The sequence below is a fragment of the Alligator mississippiensis genome, chromosome 12 (genome assembly GCF_030867095.1).
Source record: "Alligator mississippiensis isolate rAllMis1 chromosome 12, rAllMis1, whole genome shotgun sequence".
NCBI classification, from domain to species: domain Eukaryota; kingdom Metazoa; phylum Chordata; order Crocodylia; family Alligatoridae; genus Alligator; species Alligator mississippiensis.
In genome coordinates this window covers 7069772-7093213 of record NC_081835.1, presented here as the reverse complement: position 1 = coordinate 7093213, position 23442 = coordinate 7069772, and the positions used below count along the sequence as shown (strand labels likewise).

General features: G+C 41.7%; 1 protein-coding gene across 15 annotated transcripts in view; it reads left to right on the top strand.

Annotated features, from left to right (window-relative positions):
* FOXP1 (forkhead box P1) overlaps nt 1–23442 on the top strand; it is a 442244-nt gene that overhangs the window by 253730 nt on the left and 165072 nt on the right. For 14 of the 15 annotated variants that reach the window (XM_059715648.1, XM_019499635.2, XM_014605200.3 and 11 more), the window contains one exon: nt 2086–2270. The exons of the other annotated variant lie outside the window; for it this stretch is intronic. In XM_059715648.1, the coding sequence (XP_059571631.1) occupies nt 2097–2270 (174 nt within the window). In that variant the 5' untranslated portion in view covers nt 2086–2096. The remainder of the gene's footprint in view (nt 1–2085; nt 2271–23442) is intronic. 15 annotated transcript variants of the gene reach the window in all.

Genomic DNA, 23442 nt, shown 5'->3' with positions numbered 1-23442 from the left:
CTTTGCAGGTTAGTCTAAGCTGCATAAACTGAACCGATAAGTAAGTGAACAGACATTCACTTTTATTCCGGAAGTGCAACCACATGCTTGCAGTGACTCAGGCCTGAAGCCGGGGAGCGCTAGAGCACACCTCCCTGCTGGGCTGTAGAGCAGACAGCTTGGGCCAAGGCTAGCCTGCCCACCCTGCGAGGTCAGGGGGACTTGGGGGCGGGGGGGGAGGTGCAAAGCATCCTGGGATGCTGGGGGACCGCGAGTTAACTTAAAGGACAGAAATTCAATAAACTGATTTCCCTTAAATCAGTTAAGTCTGATACTATCTCCTCCCAGGTTTATCTTAAACTGGTTTTGGCCATTTTGAAAAGCAGGTTATGTGCGCTGAACTTCTGTTGTGTTACAGATTTGAACTGGTTTCTGATCGCTTACGTGCAACTTCTGTCCCTAGCCAGAGAGGCTTCATGTAGGAGTAGCTAGTGCACTGGTAATTCCCCCCCTCACATACTGGGCATACACTTCTTTGGCAAGCCCTTTTGGTCGGAGCTGGACAAGCTGTCCTTCCTGATTCCTTTTGGAAACCTTTACTGAGAAGTGAAGGAAATGTCTCGCCCTCCCACCCCTGCTTGAGGCATGCCTGAACAACACATGCCCTCCAGCTGATCGTGCACCGCGCTGGAGTGCTGCTCTCGAGCATTTACCGTGGTGACAGTAGCTGCTGGCAGGTAGCAGATGTCACTGTGGACAAGTGATTTGGGTCATTTGGATAAGAGGGTTGGGGACCCTGAAGGAAGGAGGGATGAATCAAAAGAGACAGAACATCACTGATGACATTTCAATTCTGCGGAGCTGGTGGTAGCTGATTGGAATACTTTCTAATACAGCTCATTAAATTGCACAAAAAGAGAATTAACAGTAGTTTCACAAGTAAAATATGGCAACATCATTGCTATTTTTGGAGGTCTTATTAACACACATTCTTGCTGTCACCAGTTTATTCACAGACACATTCAGGAATCCCCAAAATTTGATGAATGCTAGGATAAATACTCATTTGTTCAGTTGTCTTTGTCTTTATTCTCAAAGAACATCATTTGTTAGTTATTTATTTTCCTGTTTTAAAAAAAACAACATATTTATCATCCATTCAGAGTGGGGAAATAAAACCTTATTCTTTAGGTGGCCAGCTGTAAACCATGAAAACATGTTGCAAAAGATTAAAATGAATGGATGGTTAGTGAAGAGCTCACGGACTGCAATTGTGTTCGTGCAAATTACTCCACAAGTATCTCTGAGTCGTGCGAGCATGTGTACATGGATCCTGGTTCCTGGGTATGTTGGATGAATAGTTCAGGAAGCCAAAATTAATCCGATACATGTCTCGTTGCAAATGATGCCGCTAATTGTGTCTGTAAAGCGGTATTGCCTAGGTGCATAGAGAGAGAGATTGCAAAGAGCCGGTATAGTAAGCACCAGATCCTGTGAGCAGCCGACTGAATCTTAGAAGAAGAGGACTTGTTTCAGGGACAATTGGTGGCACTCAGGACCTCACAGATTCAGCCTAACTTACCTCCACGTGCTGGCGAATAATAAAAGTTACTAATTTGACAGGATCACAGTATGAATGAAAACCGAAATGCCGAATGCGTCGCTTCACCTTTCCGCTCGCACTTGCTGTATATCAAGTTTTTGATGCTGTCCATAATCCTTTGCATAAAATGACTCATGGGTTTTGCAGTAAAGCATCCAGATGTAACGAGAGAAATTTAATTATGGATTCTGTGTATTCGTTTGAAAACATTTTTTTTTTTCTTCCCTCTAAGGGAAAAATGTTGAGCAAATAACCCTATATTTAGAACAGAACTTAACTGACGAAAATTTTAGCCGTACCAACAGATAAACAAACATAAACTGGTAGCACGAACCATTAATGAAAGATAAATCGTTTGAAGGGAAATGACAGATGTTTACAGGTTTGGCAGGATTTAAAGCAGGGCATGTCTCCTTATATACAGCAACTGTTTTAACAGCTGCTTTTTTATTTTTCCGCCCCCCCCCTCCCTCCCCCTGTTGCCCTCCCCTAAATTATTTCAGGTTTTTGAGTCATGATGCAAGAATCTGGGACTGAGACAAAAAGTAACGGTTCAACCATTCAGAATGGAGCAAGCAGTGGCAACCATTTAATAGAGTGCAGCTTACGGGAAGTGAGATCAAACGGCGAGACAACTTCAGTTGAGATTGGGGCGGCCGATTTAGCACATCTTCAGCAACAGCAGCAGGTACTGTAAGATCTATTGCACCTTCCCCACTGAAAGAAAAATAAAGCATTTAACCCTTAAAAAAAACCCTTGGTATTTGCCAGTCAGATAACTGCTTGGGAGGACCTGTGCATGGTATTTTGTACCCTGCAGCCTTTAGCCGAATTCAGCCCGAATGCAAGGGGAAATGTATACTTCGTTCTGGCGCTCTTTTTCATGCACTCGCTGGAAAGCTCCAAAGATCGTAGCCTGCTTCTATTGTCTGAATGTGTTGAGCCTGGTGGCTCTGATTGGGCGAACCACTATATACAAATAACTACTTTCCAAAATATGTCACTGGTTGGAAAATTCACTAATGCTGGGTTTTGTTTTTGCAACAAATTTTAATATAACCTAGCAACCTCTCTCAACAGAATGTTTTCTATTAGCAAAAGAAAAAAAAAGTTTGTTGAGGTATCTACAGCTGCAAGACTGAAAAAAAATAAATAGTTATCATATATCGGTGCTATTTTTACTGTAGAAGAATCGGGGACAGAACTGTGGATTTTTGCAGCCCTTAGTATTGCATTTTTTAGATAGAAGCAACTACGTTTATTAAGACAACTAACTATGCTGTGTGTGTTGTCTTCCTCCTCCCCCCATCCCCCCCTTGATGATAACATTTGGAAAGTCAGAGGAGATTGTAGAGCAAACTGTTGCCATGTATTGCTGCCGTGGTTTGGAACAAAAGATGCACCAGAGCAATCATGAATGTGTTTGTGCCTAGCCCTCACTTTCTGGAGTGCAGCACACATGCTTGAAACCTTTTAAATAAGCTACCGGCAGCTGTGAAACCCTCTTAAGTTCCCTGCGATCTGTTCAGCAGGGGGCTTTTTTTTTTTTTTTGCGGTGAAGAAAAACCTGCCGTTGAAAAGCTAGCAAACCGAAGGATTGAAAAAGAGCAAGCGGCCAATTTTGCCAGATGCGGGACGGAAGGCTTCCATAACTAAACAACCCTGAGAAATGTATGAAACTAAATGCAATAGACTTTGGTTGTTTCAATCATTTTCCTCCTACAGGTTTTTACTTGAAGTGAGAATACCATCAGTGAGAAAATCACAGCCATGCTGAATTCATTACTGCAGTAGTCACACAAAACCACGGATAAAATTTCAATAACTGCAGGCCACAGTTGAGTAAACAGTTGCACTGAAACTTAATTCCTGTTGACTTTTCCCTCATTCTTCGCCAGGGGCACATTCTGATTCGTAGTGCAAAGACAACAGGGGTTACAGCTTTGATTAATGTAGGACAGTAGAAGAAAATTAGAACAGTAAAATATGTTCAACACAAAGGTCTTCTCTTTAAAAGGCTTCATATCAAAATGAGTTAATTACGCTGTGTTTTCATACGAGCAGGCTGGAATTTTCCAGTCCTGTTCCCTCCCTCCCCTGTGCATGTACTGGCCTATGCACACAAAAGAGCCCCGTCAAAATATGGCATTTTGTCAACCATAAATATAGAACTTGGGAGTTTATTCTGTCTCGCCAAATATTAACCTGCCCGAGGCTGCCATCTTTTGTGGATGCCAGCTCTTCCCCAGCCTCGTTCGGAGGGTCACTTTGGAGAGAGGTAACACCTGCATCTCGTGCGTAATGTGTTGTGTCATTCAACAGCTGCCCGTTCGGGCAATTAAGGAGAGCCAGTCGTGCATTGCAAAGGGAGGCCCGCGTGGTCTTCCAGACCCATCCCCGCAAGGTGCCGACAACGGCTGGGTAGAGGCTCCTTCCATTTTGCTCTCACCGCTGAAACCGAGTGGAGAAAGTCACGTTTTCGGGCGGTTTCACTGAATTCAGCGGATTGCCATTTGTGCTCGGTCTTATCCATTGCCCACGTCTCCTTTTGTCAGCAGAGTAATTGCTTTGAATTAACATGTTTTCTTCCAGGGTTGTAAGCGCCTGGAGGTTTGTGCTCCTTGTTTGAAATCTGCCGTTAATTTGTTTGGATGAGTAACTTTTCTACGGAGTTTTCTTTTCTGAAAAGGAAGTTGCTCACAAAGTTTACAACACTTTCCTGAGAAAAGCAGCCCAACATCCAAGGGACAATCAGAACTGACATCATAAAGCCTCAGTCTTTGTGTTGTGGAAATATTTTTTCAATGCCAAAAGAAAAATGTTGTTTTCAGACAGCTAATGCAAGCATTTACAGATACGCATACAACATAGAACATAATGTTTAGATGTTTCTCCATATACAACATATGCTCTCAGGTCACTTAACAGAATGCATACTAGAAAACACTTCTTCAATACAAATGAATGGCTGTTGAATAGAACAGCTAATTCTTATGAGCATTTTGGTCTTAGCTTTTCCTTGCGTTACCTGGCACTTGTATCATTTGAAAAAAAACCCAGCGGAGGGTCGTTTGAGCTTTGCTGCTCAATGGGTAAGCTGGTTAGTTCCCGTGATACATAATGGTAGAGCAGAGAAAGATGCTGTTTCTCCAACGTTGTGGAGAAATAATTTGAGTTTGGATTTTAGAATTTGAAGACCGATTTTGCAAAAATTGTTCCATGATTACACAACACAAACACATCCTTCGGGTTTTTTTGGAGGTGAGTGAGGCGATAGGAGGAAGGCTGTGACGTTCCAGGAACGATGCGAGAAGCGAGGATTTTTGTGGGTGATATCTTTTATCGGACCAACTGCATGGTTGGGATAAAGGACCCAAGGCAGATTGCCTTGCATTCAAAAGCTTGTCTAACTATCCCGACCACGCAGTTAATCCAATAAAAGAGATCGCCCACAAAAATCCTTACTCTCACATAAACACTGAATGTAAATTATTGTGAAATCTTTGCATCCTTGCTGCCACGCACTCGAGTGTCGCTTCTCCATGTGTTCATAGAAAGGTAAAAATATGAATGGGCAGAACATAAAGCTGCATTCCAGCATATCGCAGCAGGACCTGAAATATTGCATCGCTGGCGGTCGAAATACAAGCGTCTCTACATCACAGAGGACTTCACTTTGATACCCTGACTTCAAGTACGGCCTCCTGAGTATAAAACAAGTCCCTATCTTTTGTCTAGTTCCAAGTCCTTTTGAACTTTTAGGAGGTATGACTTTAATAGTAAATTGTTGACAGAGTAGCTGCAGAGATTGCAAAGAGTTTATTTTGCAAAACTGGCAGGCTCCTATCAATGTTCTCTTAAGGAAAAAAACACACATTGCTGTTTTGCAATTGCTTGCATTTATTGACAACCAGTGCTGAACAGGCAGAATTGGAATGTTTGTATAATGTAAACCTATAGCTTGCCTGATGGAGTGTAGTGTACTTTTAGGTAGTGAATAGATTACTTGATAAAAAGGGTTACAAGGTGACTGCTTTTATGACAAAGTAGAATAGCAATAAAAATGCAAGTGGTACATAGCGAAACAAGAAAGAAGTTAACATACAGCCCTGCACTTTACGCAAGAAAGTTTCTTTTCATCACTTTGCCTTTGAACCGAACTATCCCGTAATGATGAAGCGTCACTTTTAGCTATCTGAAGAGTTTAATTAAATTACTTGCTGGACTTGTGTCCATAAAAGTAAGGCAAGGAGGCCTTCCTCCCCGCCCCCCGAGCAGAATTTTATGATGATGTATCATATTTTCTGCGTATCCCATTTCCTACATTTACATCTTTACTCCACCTGAAGACAAACGCCCAATATATTGGCATATAAAACCCTATTCATATGCATGAGAGTGACAAAGCATCATGTACCTCCTATATGAGACACGTTAGGCCAAATTTCGGATGTCTTTTGTGTGCAGTCAGTAGTGTTTTGCTACGTGAGGGTGTCATCGATTTCTGTGAAACCGTCTGTGTTATCAGTGTGAGAAAATCACATCTTGGCCCTCGGTAGTAGATTCGATCAATGGGTGCTGAGAGGTAAAGATTGAAGAAGGCTAAATATACCTGGTTTTACCAAAATTCTCCATGGCAAACAAAGGAGGAAAATATGAGATAAATAGGTTATTTGCTGTATTATTCAGAGATTGCTTCACTTGGCTAAATTGAAGGTTTCAAAAGGTTTATTGGAGCATAAATCATTCAATACATATCATAATACAAATGAGAATAATGCTGTCAAATATTTTTAACCACACTCACTTGCTATTAGTTTCGTCTTAAAAAAAAACAACCAAAACCATGGAAGTAGATTATAAACTGCATCAGAAATTTTATGGTCCCATTGATCACGAAGAGGGCTTATCTCTAGAGAACAAAACTACTAAACCAGATCTAAGATAAAGCCTTTGTTTCGTATTGACACAACTGGGTTAGTCTAAATTTGTTTGTTAGACTTTAAGGGAATGCGCATGTTGAGTCATTTTTGTTGGGAAGATACAGATACAAGGCGTAATTATTAAACTGCTGTATTCACTGAAAGAGCCATTTAAGAGTATAGATTAAGTGACTTACAAGTCATTGGAATTGTGTCTGCTTTTGCATTTTAATACACTAGTAATTCACCATTACAATAACCTCATGAAAAGATCAATCTAGTTGTAGAGTCTTTTACTTTTCAGCATTGGGAATTAAAAAAGACAGACCTTCCATACATTGCAACTTAGCGTTTTTATCACTCAGGCCTTTTCCCCAAGTTCTCCGAGCTCCCAACATTGAATGAAAGGTGACACGATGTCTTTTTAGTCATTCAAATCTAATAACTTTTAATCTGAAGGTTAAGTAGTGAGATATAAACTAAGGGATGATAATATCAATTTTATGTTCACTGAAGGGCACAATATACCTCTTTCTAGTAGAGGGAAAATTGTGCGTAAAATGTCTTTTGCTTTTCAGTGGAAAAGCTGCGGCTCTGAGAGCTTAGGAATGAAGCAGCGCTGGCAAAATTAAATAAGTTTTAACACGGGATGGCTACCTTGCCTGGATTTGTGAATCAATGATTTCTTCTTAATAATGCAGTTTTTAGCTCGCTTGTCAGTGAACCGTGCTGGGAATATTCGTGCAGCGTTCGGCATCTTCTCTGCTACCGTGGTCCTTGTTGTAACTACTTATTGACCTCAACGGGCCTTAAATTGCCTCCCGCTGGGGACGGATGAGGAGAAACTGCCACTTGGTTGTACTTGCTGCTATTTCTTTGGCTTTTGTGTTGCTTTGCGCCTAGAAACGGCGCTAGCTAGGCGGTGGGGCTCAGTTTTGAACAGGGCGTCCATACGTGCCCTGGGTGTATGCTCACACAAGCTCTGGATCCGAACACAAGACATCTAACCACCTGATCGAAGCGCACATCTCAGTTTCGAAGTCCTCTTTAGAAATCTGTTCATGCGTGGTTTACCGTGGCCATCTTTTGCTTATACATGAAAACAAAATGAAGCAAAGTCCAGTAACAGGAACCCTTCAAGGAACCATGACTTTTGAAATGCATTTGGTAGCTTGTTTTTCTAACCTTGCATCTTATGTGAAAAGTCACCAGTGACAGCCCTGTGCTGCTTTTATAGATACGCGCTCTCCCCTTGTATGACTTCCGTGTCGTATTTGCTTGTGCTTACTCATCAAAGCAAAAAAAAAAAAGAAGTTATACATTCACCAGTTCGGTATGTTCAGGCAAACTGAACAAAGGGATGTTTTCAAGTGGTTATCTAGCATGTGTCTGCACTGATAGGGAAATTCAGTAGATGTAGGATATAAATTAAAAGTCTGTTTCAAATGACTGATGTTATTTAAAACCATTATAGGATACTCCTCTTCCATTGATCTTTATACTTCCAGGTTGTATAACAAGTAGTGCTGCCAAACCTTTGGCTGGTCACATAGCAAATCTGAAATGGCATTGTGCCTGGTAAGGTATAATGTAGTTTTTTTTTCTAATTCACATTGAAATCCTCTTATATTGTGGCCATCACATACTGCAAAGCATATCAATGCATGCCTAAATTTAAGTGTGCATGCAGTCCCATTAAAGTCATTGGGGCTGGTCATGTGTGCAAAATTAGTGCTGTACTTAAGTATCCAGCTAAATTGGGGCTTAAGTGATTTCAGAGCAGCAAGGATCCTTGTGGAAAGTTGAGATTTCAGAATGAACTTAACTTTTGCTTGGAAACACTGTGTTTTTACTTTTGAATGACTTTTGACTCTGCTGCTCTGGTTTGAAAAACTGATCCCACAGAGCAGCCTTCACTTCTTTATCTTTCTTATGAACCGAGGATTTTGCCACTACTGATTTTTGCCGCTACTGGAAATCATTTTACACCACTGGTAGCTGTTGATTTCATTGGAGATGTGCGAGATTTACGCATGCAGGTAAGACCAGAATCAAGTGCTCTCACTTGCCCTCTTTTTTGGGTATGTTATATTCTTTCTCTTTTAGAGTTTCATTGCTTCACAGCAAACCAGAAGTAAGTCAACATTAGCTAAGCCACCTGCTTCCATAAAAATACAATCAATTGTAAATTGGGAAGCGCTTGCACATTTTATGAGGTTTTTAAATGCAGAGCATCCGTGGTAAACTGAATAATAAATGTTAGTTAAATTTTGAGAGGGTTTCATATAAAAAAAAAAAAAATCAGCAAATAATGAAATTTAATAATTTCAGGATTTATGATGGCACGTGTAATCAGAGCATAGCTAGCTATACCAGCTCCTTTCTGAATTTTGTTAGCCCCAATGACTACATCTTAAAACATAAAATGTATTTGTAACCTATTTTAAATAGTGCAAATATTTCATTTTTTTTCCATAAAAGCTATATATTGTATCTGTAAAGTCAGTGTCGAGTCTCGGATATTTCTGAAACCTGGGGCAAGTGCCAGCTTTATTACAAAGTTGGGCTTTTCAATTTACTCTTAATCATATTTCTTGCTTTTCTCTCCAAGGTTTTTTTTTTTTTTTTTTTTTTTCGGTGGGTAGGGCTTAGTGAAAAATAATGATCCATAAAGTAGAGGACCGCTAGTGCTGGATGGAGTTAGGCTGTTTCAGCTGTGTAGCAAGATGTTCCAGTGTTGTGTTAGCAGGGCACAGAGTCTCTTCTCCCAACCATAAAGATTCATTATTGGGATGGTACACCGGCATCACCGGCATCATTTGCAGGTATACGGATGGCTCATTTTTGCTGTAGAGAAGCCTTCTGAAGTGAGCGCTCATGTCTCAACCTTTGTGTAGCCATATTAAACCAAACCTCTCATTAAACCTGCAAGGCTTTCAGACCAATCTGCATGCACTTTTTGAGCCCGCTTACCTTTCTAAGCAAGCAAGCAAGTGCTCTGATGCACTTTGTTCTTTTTACCGATGATCAGCATCATAATGGAGGAACGCCACACAAATGGCTTAAATTTGGAGATGCAGACAGAGTAAGGTCACATTTGCCTCCAGAATCTGAAGTAACCAGGATTTTATTTCAGATCAAATCTTGGGGGGCAATACATGAAAAATGCCATTATTACCGTGTGCAATATTTGTCTATACGCCTGCCTCTTTTAATTGAATAAGACTTGTTAGCGTTCAGGCGGGATTTCAGGCTCTACTCAATTGTACCTGGAAATTAAGTGCAGGCACGGGGTGGGAGTGCGGGGAACGTCTCTTCTTTGTGTGCGCACGCTCAAATCAGGATGACTGAGTTAAAGGAGCAGTTGAAATGCTTGAATTCAGTTTTCCTTAGAATTTGTTTGCATTGTATTACCCGTAGTGGAACGGCATTGCTAACTCGTGCCAGTCCAAGTGTAAGAAGGCTGGCTCCTCCCCACCAGATACCAAAGGCGCTGTGGTATTTCCCTCTTCGTATTTGCTTTCTTGGAAGCAGGCTGTCTGTTGAAATTCTTATAAAATTTCAGATCCTTGGCTGCTCACGACAGCTGCGTGGGCAGAGGGTCACCCTGGCATCTTTTGCTTGCATCTTACATTATCCCTCATCAGCAACAAAGCCAGAACTTTCGGTTTCCAATTGCTTGCTCACTGAGATAAGGAACTGGGGGGCATTTTTGTTTCCAAATGCAGCCTTAATACCACGTTTTTCAGTTCTACATAAATGCAGCGATTCACTTGCGAAAAACATGCCAAAAACTTAGAATGGGGCATATTACAGAGCGTCGGTGGCTGGCATTTCCCCAGTGAAGACACAAAATAAATCACAGAGTCCCAATTCCTTCGTGTATGCAGGGCTCGCACACTTAAAATAGACGCCAAAGGAGGCATGAGCAACACAAAGGCTTTTTGTTGTTGTTCTTCAGGAGATTGCATCCTCCTCCGATGGCCCCTTTCCCTAGGAAAATCACCCCCTCCGCTGTGGAGGGATGACTGTTGTGTATCTTCAGCTTTGCATTATAGCGCATTATGTACCCACTTGTGTAACATGTTAATGACTACCTGCCAATGCATCCTCCTGCATAAAACGGAGGGGTGGAAGTGTGCGTGAGGAAGGGGATGGAGGCAGGCTTACTCTGGATTTCTCTTGGAAGCTCGGTTTGCAAGGAAGGAGGGATCGGTGAACAGCCTAGAGATGAGAGGCTGCCCACGGCCATTCTTCAGTAGGAGTTGGCCTGTTGGTTTCATAGGCCCAGGACGGTGGAACAGGACTTTTGGCTGTCAGGATGCTTACCAGGAAGTGGATCAGGTACTGATAATATCTTTACAGAAATGTGTATTGCATCTAAAGAATGTCATTAAAAGGAAGTGATCTTTGTTTGCCAAATCCCAACCTCAAATATTAGGAAGTACAAGAACGACGGCTTACTGCAGAAGTTGCTATAAACGGCCGAGAGCAGGGTGTTAAAATGGGAAGTGTTTAGGCAACTTGAAAAGCAGGTATGGTTACCAGCCCTGCCTGCAATTAAACTTTGTGGATGTAGCAAAATCAGAGTCCACTCTAGGGGTGTCTGGGTAGCAGCACTGTAATACGTTGGCTTACTGGTCCTTTTGCCGAATGAGAACGTGGCTGGAGTTAGCCAAGAGCTCATAAGTAGATGCTATGATTTTTATCTTTCAATTACTTGAGATTTTGGCTTTGGCCAGAGTCCAGCCTTTATATCCTTGAGTGCGGAGGCTGCGATCTGCCAAGCAAAGGTTGGATATATGGAGCCCACGCAGTCGGCGCACACTGACTTGGTCAATACTTAGCCACAGGAAGCTGAGCAGGAGGGCCCAGAGCTATGTTTGCTGGGGAAATCTGCTGTGATGCCAGTCCTTATACCCCCTTCTGCTCTGGGCAAGTGATGTAGGGTAAGGGTTGGCATCGTCTGCTCCAGCCACCCAACTTCAAGCATGAGTCCTGCAAAGAGGATTTACCCAGATACCCACAGGTTTCATAGATTTTCATAGATTTCATAGACATTGGGGCTGGAAGGGACCTTGGAAGATCATCAAGTCCAGCCATACAGTTCTCTTTTTCCATAATCAAAGCCATAGTTGTAGCAGCTTGTAGAAGGGCTGCAGATCTCTAAATAGAAGCCAGGAATCCAGTCTCCCGTCCACATCACTAACTTTCAGCCCTTCTGAATAGCCCTGCAGCTTTCTTATGGAAATTTGCCTTTAGCCTTTTAGTGAGTCCACAAAAACTGCAGGCTAAGAACAAAGCCAGAGTTGCTCTATTTGCCCGTCCCCATCTCGTTGACATTCGCCTGCCCATCCCTTCAGCAGGGGTTAGCGTAGGGACCCTTATTTTTGCCCAGACGATCAAATGCATTTTTGGATTAAACGTGACCTTTTGTGCCGCCCTACCTCTGCTTCGTCCCTTTTTCGATTTGCACCCACCATCTGAAACATACCCAGTCGATAACAGGAAGCTTACTGCACGCAGGGCAAAACAACCAACGTCTTCCGGTTCCGATAGCTTTCAGCTTGCATTACAGATCCAAAAGGACAGAAATCCCTCCAAGTCAATAAACAACAAAAAAGTAAACTTATCTTTTATAGTCTTCTCGAAACAAATGTAAGGGTATAACACTGGAGCGGGTTTTATTAAATCTAGGCATGAATCCATATTGGAGAAATAATTTACAGCTTCCTTTCAGTTTCTTGTCTTTTTAATTAGTGCTGGCAATGGGATTGTTAGCTTTTAAGATATGGTAAATACGAGCCTATTAATATTATTGAACATAATACTCAACAAGGTACAAGAAATGCTGGTTGCTGTAGATGTTTTATAGACAAGTTAAGAGCAGGCCATTTTCTGTTTGACAAGTTTTCCTTTATTGCCGTTGTGTTTAGGTACACACAACGTGAAGCCTTGTGCTGTAAACTTTCTCCGGGTGTCTAGAACAGCTGTCGTTGACTGGCAGGCCCAGGGACTGCCTTGGATGTTTATTCAGTGTTATGTGGCATGTTTGAACCCCTTTTCACAACAGGAAAGTATTTGGAGTGTAAAGTATTTTCTGACTCCTTATTTTTCATGGAAAATGATTTGCTAAATTCCACTGGTTAGCGCGGAGCCCGTTTGAAGTGTTTTTGCACTGGGTTCCCTTCTTTTAACTTGTGTAGAGATCAGATTAAACGGGCTTAGCAGCGATTAGCTCTATTTACATTATTTTCTTTGCTCAGAAGGTAGGGTGCTCCTTTCTTTTTTTGGCATGTGTTCTTTTTTTAGTGCCCCTGCTTCATCACCTGTCTCCTCATTCGTTACAAGGACAATTGCAAGGCATAATAAATTAAAGATACGGCCCATGAAGGCTGTTGCAGGAAGTAGGGTACATCCGCTACAGGCAGAAAAATACATATTTTTCTGTAGATTTTCCTGCTTATATCCTTATCTGGGGGAAGACTTCGACAGCTTTGACTTTGAGAGGCTCCGTGATTGCAGTAGACCATTGCTAGCGAACATCGATAGCCTCACCAAGTGCGGTGACCACAGGAAGTCAGTCTCCAAGCCCAAATCCAGGGTTGCTATAGACTGTCTCTCCTATCATCGTTTCTCATCCTTTAATCAGGGTAGACCAGATTTTTTTCATAAAGCTTGGGAGGAGGGGGAGAGGAATGGGAACTGAAGAGCAATTGTATTTCAAGATACTTCGTAGCTGGCATCACGTGGTTTTTCCTCTTGCTTGTTAGGGAGGGTCACAATACCATACTTGTCTGTATCCATTCCTGTTGATTTTCCTGTCCCTCCCCTGTCGTTGAGCAGAGTCCTTCAGAAAGAGCAGTGGGTTGTTTCTTTGCTTGGTTATGTATAGGACACAAATGGCAAAGCACCCTTGGTCATCAGAGCTGCAAGCATCAAAACTTGTGTTACCTAAATGCACCCAACTCAGCCAGAAACTCCTGAGCAATTACAGTAAGGTGTCTTGATAGCAGCAAAAGTCACCCTTATTAAGTATACAAAATTCCACATTTCTTGGAATTGTGAACTTCTTGTCAGTTTTTAACACTTTTTTACTGCAAATGAATTAGGGATTCCCCCCCCCCCGAGTTTGACCCAAGTGAACACCATATGATGACGACTCCTGGAAACAGCCTATATAACCCGTCCCTGTTTTTTTTGGATCCATTCCAGCCATTTCTTATTTCATCTTATCTTTTGATTATTGCAGAAGTACAGCATTAGCCTCAATGAACACCTCTTCCCAAGGTTTGAAATCTGAGGGAGGGCTTGGAGGGGCTGAGGCCCCCCATAAGCTCCCACCATGAAGCTTGTTTGAATAACTGCTATCTTGTCAAAGTCTTGCTTAAATCAAATAGTTACTTCCATCTCTAACCTCACATCAGGCGAAGCAAAAAAATGGGCAAACCACTACATTGCAGACTTTGCTGGTGAGTCTGAGTAGTTCAGTCCCATCTACCTCTGCTCGTTAGGCTCTTTCTTAGGTTATATTCTCATTTCAAAATCCTCCACAATCCTTAAATTTAGGATGAAACGAAAGGTTTCATAGGACAGAAGAAAGCACATGACGTTCAATGCATAAAGCGTATCCAGACCCCACAGTAGTGACGACCATAATACTGCAGTAATTTGTACATAACTGTTCTTTTCTCTGCCAGGCCTCGGTCATTCAGAAAGACAAGACATCTGCACGATGCTTGTTTAAGGTGAGAATATGACACCTATGGAAACAGCTGTCGGATAGCAGAGCAGTAAAAGGTGAAAGCTAAGAGCATATTCTGCAGAGCCTTAAGTTAGAGAATGGCTTATAGCAGAATTGGGCAAGCGCTCTTTGCAAACCCGTCTGGGAGATGTATTTATCAGCCCATTGATTGCTTCTTCACATCCATATCCTGGAAGTTGCATTGCAAGAAATAGGATTATATGGGAGAGGCACCATGTTTCGAAATGCCTGAGGTCAAAGGATGCTGTTGTCTATCACCGCTACATTGTCTCCTGGGTATGACACTGGAGGTCACTCGTGCCAGGTACAGACATGACACTTTTACTGGTATAAGTGATTGGAAACTGGTCTATACCCATAACAAAACAGAAGTTCGGTACAAATAGACTGGTTTAAAAATGGCAGAGCCCAGTCTAAGATTTACCTCCCTCCTGCCAGAGGGTGAATGTTTGTTCTGTTTGCTACCGATCTAAACTATGCCGCTTGCAGAAAACTGTGTAACTTGGATTGATTCTGCCTCAGGGGTTTTGAGCGTTGGTACCTAGACGCACATTAGTAGTGTTACTAGTAGCTGAAGCAACAACCTGTGCAACAGTAGCTGAAGCAAATAATAAATTGAGTGAGAAAGACAGCACAAGCAAAACATAAGAAGATAGTGTTTGACCACACCTGAGTCCTGATCCATAAATCCATTACTGCTCATCTACTTTCTGCATAGGGCAACTGGACTAATGAACTTGGTGCCAGACACTATATCCTTTTCTTCACATAAAAAAGTAGCCACTTGTAACTTCCCCCTCTCCCCCCATGAAAAAAAAATCAAAATCATAGCAAATTAAGTTGGAAAGGACCTCAGGAGGTCACATCTCATCCAACCAGCCCCAGCTACATAATTCCAGCCAGGGCTTTCTTGAGCTGGGCCTTAAAGACCTCCAAGGATGGAGATTTCACCACCTTTCTAGGTAGCCTGTTCCAGTGCTTCGCCCCCCTCCTAGCGAGAGAGCTTTTTTCTAATATCCAACTTAAACTTCCCTCCTTTGTTTTATCCTCAACAAGAGCCAAGGGATTACCTCCAGAAGCAGTGCATGCTCTTGGCACGTAACATCACAGCGTCTAAACAAAACCACACCAGCTTTTCAAGCAATCTCTGGCATGCCATACTGTAACGTGACACTGCTTTTCGTAGTGACACGGTAGCCCATGCCAGACAGATGAGTCCTGTTTTTGGGAGGAAAGTGAAAACGTTTTCCTCTCCTCCCCACTCCCACGCCTTGCCCCCCTTGACTGTTAACTGATGGACGATTGCGTTTGGGTCTTCGAAGGCCAGAGTTTCTGAAGGAGGAAGGGGAGGATGATCCCAGAGCCGTTATGGGGTCTGAAATGGCAGTAACTTGGAAACAACACTAAGATATGTTCATGCTTCCTGGTATACTTGTCACCCAGCATCCTTACATCTGAAACACTCCCAGTGCCCGAGTCCTAGGAACAGGACGCTTGCTACAATCCGGGGCAGGTGTAAAAGTATGCCAGGACCCCATGCAACCAAACAGTCCCATGGTAGCTCCCTCCGGGCAGGTAGCACATCGAAAAGGCCCTTGTAGACCCTACAGGTCAGAAATAACTCCCAGGATCTCTGATGATCAGAAATCCACCAAGGCTGCCCTTACCTCGTGGATCTGCCATGTTTGCAGGAAGCAACACAGGGGTTTGCAATGTGTGTCTTGAAGGTCAGGGCTTTGTACAACCGAGACGCCTCCTCGGCAGGTGCATGGCACCTCTGTCGTTTGCTCTGCATGTGGACTTGACTACATCTCTGCTTCCATTTCTGCCTTCAAAGAGCAGCTGTGAGCTTGGATCACTAGGATCGCATCCACCTGTTACCTTTACATTTTGCCTATATTTTCATCCTGCAATTACCAAAAGAGCCGCCGGCTTTTTATTGTCCGTACCTTCAGCAGTCGTCTCTTCAGCTCTACAAAATCATCTTGGTCCTGTCTCCTTCCTCCTGTAGAGCAGCGATGCACTGTGATGGAAAGGAGAAGAGTGGTACAAGCCACATGCTGTCCACGACACCATCTGGCCGGAAAGAGAGGACACGCACGCTGCTCTCTTTGTGCTGGTAACAGCTGATAGGTGACACCCTTTAGAAATCAGCTACTCCGTTTCCCTTGGGCTCCTCTGCAGGGGTTCAAGCTACAGTTGTGATAGGATAAGTGGCTGTCGTGTGGCATGGGTGGGATCCACGGACGTGGCATGGTCACAGCCCCTGCTGGCTGAAAGAAAGGAAGAGCTAAGAAAGCGGCCCATGGGAAGTTTAATGAAGTCCAAACTGATATTTTAGCCTCACAACCACCCATTTAAGAGGATAACCCATCTAGTCCTTCTTCCAGTTACATTTTTAGTGGCCTATAACGTTTTGCTTGTAGTGCAAGAGTTAACATAAAAAGAAATGTTGAGCCAAAGATGCAGGTAGGGCGAAGTGGGGGTGCAGAAGTATCTTTCTATTCACTCTTCTTACCACATGCATTTCTATGGCTAGTGGGGATTTCTTCCATGTAAAATTGCTACTCTATCTAAAAGGAGCATATTTTTCTCCAGATCTGTGTTTATTACTCTTGCAATTGGCTTTCTGTAGCATAGATCAAAAACAATATCCAAAAGTTTTAGCTGGGAGCTCGCATGCATTTGCACACTGTAGCTGGCGTTCCTTAGTAGTTTTCCTGAAGTATACCATTTACTACTTCTAGTCTAATTTTCAGGTATAGTTAGGCACTGAAATCTGTATTGAGGTACTTCAAAGACCACTTAGATGCCTAAAATGGGTCATATAGGCATCTAACTTTAAAATCAATCCCTTGATTTCTTAGAAGTTCTGCAATACAAATTTGTTGCAGTAGACACCTGGAAATGTACTGCAGTCACGAGGGTCAGGCAGGATTTCCAACGTGGTAGTGCGGAGCAGAAAGTATTGTAGCTTGTGAATTCTCTTATATCAAGTGATAGCAGAAACATTTCTGTCCCTCTAATGTACAAAGCGGGGCTTTTGTTGAGAAGAGGAGTTATGTGACCTGGGGTAACCTCAGCCAATTGAAATAATAATTGACCCGCCTTAGTATTCACGCAAAGAATATTTTATGCTAGGCTTTAATATAAAGAAATGTTGATGAGATCATTACATTTGGAAAATATCGATAAATAATTGATCAACATTACAAAAGGGTTCTCTCTGCACGCAGACTTCAGGGTAATAAATAGTTATAGGCTCTGTTTGTCAATACCCAGCATGCAGATGACGAGGTGGACCCAATTAGCATGTAATAGGCCTGAAGGACATTTGTAGATAAGGGTTAAACAACCTATTGAAGCTGAACCCATGAACCTGTTTAAACTGCCAGACTTGTTTTTTTCAATAAAACTTTTTGTCTCTGCTGTGTACATATTTTTCAGCATATGCCTTTCATTCTACAAGAAACACTTAAAGTCAGGTTTTTTAATATAATGTTGGTAGCAAAGTATGAAGGACAGAGGAGGTAACAGAGAAAGCAACTTGCTAATGCAAAAGCAGTGTACTGAAAGTCACTTTTATTTCTTATTTATAATCTACATGCACACTCTGGATAATAGATGACAACGCTCATTCAGTACTTTAACTTCAAAGCAGAGAGAAGGCATGGATGACAGAGCTGGGAGCTGGAACACAAAGGTACTAACAACAAGAGGAAAAATGCCTGTTTACTGGATTGCATTTGTTAGCACGCTGTCTTCAGATATTGTTCCCCCAGGAATAGTGCGAATATGTGCTGCACGAACAATGATTTAACATCTGAAAATGGTACTTAAAGAGTTTTCTGTCTGGTAGTAATGTGATGAAGGCTTCTGAATGGAACCTGGGGACTTCATTTCTTCTATTTATCTATATGTCTCTCTGGTTTTAGGCAGCGGTAATTGCATATTTAACCCCTTAAATAGGTTTAACCCTTTCAGCACCAACTTTATTTTATTTTTTTTTTGGTCTCCTGGCTGCTTTTGTTGCACGACAGCTGTGCCGCCTGAATTCCTTGCCAAAAAATCAAAAAGACAAAAGAATTTTGAAGAAGTTGTAGCCAGGGACATGCATGGAGAATAATACCAAGCTCCACCCCACCCTTTCTCTTTCTTTCCCTCTTTCTCTCTCTCTCTCTCTTTTGGAAGGAAGGCAGTTTGAATGTAGATAATAGCAGCTATGAAAAAGTGCTTTAATGGGATTCGGTATAGCTGGGAGCCTTATAGCAGAGAGAGAGCGAGCTGTAATGAGGGGGGAAGTTGTAGATAGTGCTCTAAATCAACAGTATAAATTTGCTGCTTACTTCAGCAGTATAGTTCTTTCCAGCGTTCTCAATTAGCACTTGTTCTGGGGGCTTGCTTAATAGCTTATGTGAAACAAATATTAACATAAATTGTGTAATTATATCAAAATCCCAAATTCCTCCAAGATGAAAAATTGTTTGGAGTTGAGAATACATCTGCAGCAAAACACCATCTAGTTAAAGTAAACGAGGTCTAAGGAAAGCCATAGGAGTGGAGCCGAGCTACTTTTTACAGTGTATTTTCATGGTATTTAAATTACGATACCAGTGGGTATTTTTAATTAGTGCCTCTTTAAAGTGTGCACTTGTCTACATAAGCCATTTTGGCAAATTTGACTCGTTCATACAGTGGTTGCTGTAAAAGAGGCCAGCACAGCCTGCAGGAATTAGAATTAAAAGTTTCTGCAAGCTGTTGTCGACATGACCACATCTCATTAACTTAAAAAATGGAGATTATTTGCCTGAAAGCTTGATTTGACTAACAGTAATCAAATATTAAGCTCAACCGAGGAGGAGGAAAAACAGCTTCACTGTTGTGATCTATATCGTTAAGTGTTTTGTGGTTCTCTTTAAATAGCTGTATAAGATTTCTGTTTTGACAAACATAACAGGGGAAAAGGGAAAAATAGACATATGGCTTTGAAAATAAGCTAAGGTTAGTTTTATTTTACAGACTGAGACATTATTTACCAAGTGTACCAGAGATAAATACGATTTCTCAGATGTTTCTTTCATTAAGGTGGCAGAATTGATTATCTCTAAGTAGTTTCCCCTGAATTATCGAAGTTTAAGTACTGGAAATTGGTTCTATCTCATGATTATCTTTTTCAACTGTTAAATAGGCATGAACGGTACATTTATACCCTAGATTTATGTTATTGTTTTAACAAAATATAATGAAGTGGGTTGCAAAATTGTGCATAAAATCCACCAAAATAGAAAAGTGCGTTTCTTATCTCATGAATTCTTTAAATAGCTTGTTAGTTAATTTAAGTAGCTGAGGGGGGAAGAAAACCCTCTTTTGGGCAGCAATTAAGGTATTTGAGCATGAAAATCTGAAACACTTGCGTTCAAAGCAGCCAGATAGTCAAAATGTGGCGTTCCATGGTTTTGGGTTTTCACATTAAACAAGAGGCAATGTAATATCTAGGTGTAAACTGTGGTGCACAGTATTAAAAAAAAAAACCCAGGGTGCTGTTAAACAAAAGAAGATAAAGTCTTGTGCCTTTTTATGCCTTTGAACTGAGACCATGTGCTGCATTTTACTAAAGGAACATGAGCCTTGAATGTAAGTAACTGGTTTTTGCATTAGGTACTCCCTGGAGGTAGCAGAAAAATATCATGTCCCTGCATGAAATGCGAATGTGAAATCTACCAGAAAGAAATATTTATGACCATTTTATGCTTGATTAGACTTGGATGACATCTGTTAGAAGACAGGGACTGGACAAAGAGAGAGACGCTCGGGGGCAAATGTTAACAGAGTTGTTTAGATGATGCTGGGGCAGAAGCGTCCATTTACTGCCAGGCAAAACATAGGAATTGTGTTAGCGAGAGTGCAGCTGACAAGAATTCGCTGTGATGGAGACACTGTAAACTGACTAGCTGAAACAGTAAAATGCAGCTGTTGATATTCACTGCGCTTCCTCAATTGATGGTCAGGTAGCTCAGCTAAACGCACAATGCAGCAACGTGCAGGCGGCAGATGCATTAACACAGTTACAGAAAGGTGAGCGGGTTTCGCCAAGGTGACACACGCCCCTTTTCAAGGTGTTATTTCGCCTTCCCAAAACCCCCTTACTTGTTCTGAAAGAGTCCAAGGAGAACACGCTGCACTGAAATATCCGCCTTGCTTATGCCCCTTGCTTTACTTCCTCGCTACTCCTGCTTTCCCCTGCTGCCTGCTCTGAATGCAACTTGGTGCTCGGCCGGTTTTAACTTTCTCATTTGGATGCAAAGTGGGGGGGGCAGGTTCCCATCTCCTTCACCCTGCTGTACATCTAGAGCTGCTCCCTTCCAGCCAAGGGACTTCTGCCAGGTTTACATCACACTCCACAGCCAGCAATTTAATCATCTCCAATGGTGTCAATTTTGAACTGGAAATGAAACAAAAAAAAAAAAAGCCATTTACTCAATTGTTAGCATTTATGTGCTTTAAAAAAAAATAAAAAAAAACGTAGCCTGACTGTTTACAATGTCTGCAAAAGTGCTCTTTTATGGCTAGAGGTAGCAACACTCACTTCTTTCTGGGTCTTTTCCCAGCTTTCTTTTCCTGTAAACTTTCTCTGTCTGGAATGCTTATGGGAAATGTTATTTTGTTTTTGTTTGCAACAGCTCTGTTGTTTTGATTTTGTCTGAGCGGTATGGAAAACAGTACGTCACTCGGAGTGGGTGTTTTGTCTATTGGCCATTTGGCCATTGCACATACATTTCTCATACTTCCAACATGATGACAAGGGAACCCAAACGGCATAATGTTCCAGTTGGATTTTGCTTTTCCAGTTTAATAATAGTGAAAGGAAAACAGAGTTAATAGATTTAGCAGTTTTGATACCACTCTCATGCTGATAGACGACTTGGGTTGGGGTTTTTATTTTTTATTTTTTCCTTTTTTTTTTTCCCTGTGGTTAAGGAGCGATTTTTTTAGACAGAGGTCAGATGAATGCATATATCGGTTTCCATAATAAACTGCATAAGGATTATGTTGCACATTTTGCATACAGTTGTGAAAAACTGTAATTTAAGTAGCACAACCCATAAAAGGGTAATAAACAATTTTAATATCATTAGGATGATTAGTTTATGGTACTTTTACCCTGGTTTTTAGGCAGTACATAACATAAGCTCGACCAATAAATGTCTTTTAATTAAAAAATGATTTAAAATAAATTTCTGACTGGAAAACAGAACACAATGTTCTGAAGATGACTTAGAGGTGATAGCTGCATAGATTTAAATGCAAGATTTACTAATTCCTGCTTCTCCTGTGCCATGTTGGGGGTGCATGTTGAAAGGCTATAGAATACAGCTTTAAGACCAGATAATTTTTGTGTGTAGTACAGAAATATAAAATGGAAACTATGATTAATTTTTCAATTTCTCTCTGCAGATATCTAATAATTGTGCCCATGGACTGCCAAAGGCTCCCATTAAAGATTTAAAATGCAAAGAAAGGTAGAATCAAAAAGATGGTATTTTGGATTAAATAATGTAAAATAACTGTAGGGCAATAGCAAAGTGAAAAGCTATTGGCAAAATAAAAGCATGGCGTTGACTCTCCTTGAGACGCGCTTAGGCATATCCACTCTCTCATGCATCTTGTTGCCACTGTCGTGTTTACAGCAAAAGAAAAAAAAAACCCACGTATTTTTAAGGTTGCTTAAACTGGTCCTGAAAATATGCATTTGTCCCTCATCTCACTTTTTCTTAATTGGAGTGATGCACGTACAAGTACGAGACATGGCAGTGCGACATAAAATTTTACCTATCTGTATTGGCCGGGGCAAAAAGCTGGTTAAAGAATTTGTTCGAAATCCGCATGATGTATTGTTTCCTTTGTTGAAGATCCCCGAATATCGGGAGGGTGGAGAGCATTTTGTGATGGCTACCTTGGGAACGTGTTATTTTTGTTAAATAAAGGTAATTTTTATAAGCCTCCAGAAAGGGATATTGCATCCCCAGTATATAGAGGCTGTCAGAAAGGTCCAGCTGGACTTATCCTCCCTTTTCTGTACTGTCTTTATCACTTTGCTCAGTTCCACATAATAACATCTTCATCTGAGATTGCTGTGGCACAGGGGAACTGCATTTGTTGATCAAATTTGGCTGGATAACACTGTGATCTCGTATCCTGAAGTGCGGAGATGTGCCTGGAATACTTAAGCATAAAGCTGGCCTCTTGATTGATTGATTCTGCCTGTCACAGAACAAGATAACTGGATCAGTAAATACCCTGTGCACTTCAACTTCATCTACACAATCAAAAGTGAGGGCATCATGGGGCTGAAAAACACCGAGGCATGATGGGAATATATACATTTCAGAATGATAGCCAGGAACTTACTGAAAAAGAGAAGTCTTTCTGTGTGTTCATACGTGAACAAAAGGGAAAATTGCATTAATTTTGATATGTTTGCAGTGTGCCTGACTCATGGCCGGTGTTTTTCAGTCCGGTACTGGAGTAATGCCTCCGATCTGCCCGTGGAGTTGGACCAGCTTTATGCTGAACTCATGCAAAGGTGAATCAGACTCAAGATTTTTTTAGCCAGGTCGGGGGGAGGAAACATTTGGTTTTGTGCCGGTCGCAACAGAGTGCCTTGGCCTTTAGCAGGTAAAGCCACTGCATTATTTTATTCTGTTCTGTGAAGGTGATTAGAGTTACGGAGGATATTTTGGACTTTGGCACACTTGAGTGCCGGGCATCCTGAGTGTCACGCTGAAGGATCCTGCCTATTCCATCACGGAAATTCAGGCTGAATTTTGAATTGGGTGGGGTGTGCAAGGAAATAAAATGCGCGGCAACTTTTAAGGTTCAAAAGGGGCTCAAGTTTCTTAAAAGCAGGAACATGGGCAAACAAACAGGTGTCTCTAAAGTTTTATCCTTGTCACTGCAGTGGTATTTTGGGGGCAGAAAACGCCTGCCAGGTTGGTGCTTGAATGGCAAGGAGTGTTTCGAAGAGCAGTGCTTCCACTTAGAAAACACAGGCAGCAAGCAGCTCGTGGTGTATGCAACTACTAGCTCATCATCATCCCTAAGAGTTTTCCTTCGCCGTGCTTCGGCCGTGATATCCAGTAGTTCATGCGAACAACATGAAATAGAAGGGCAAA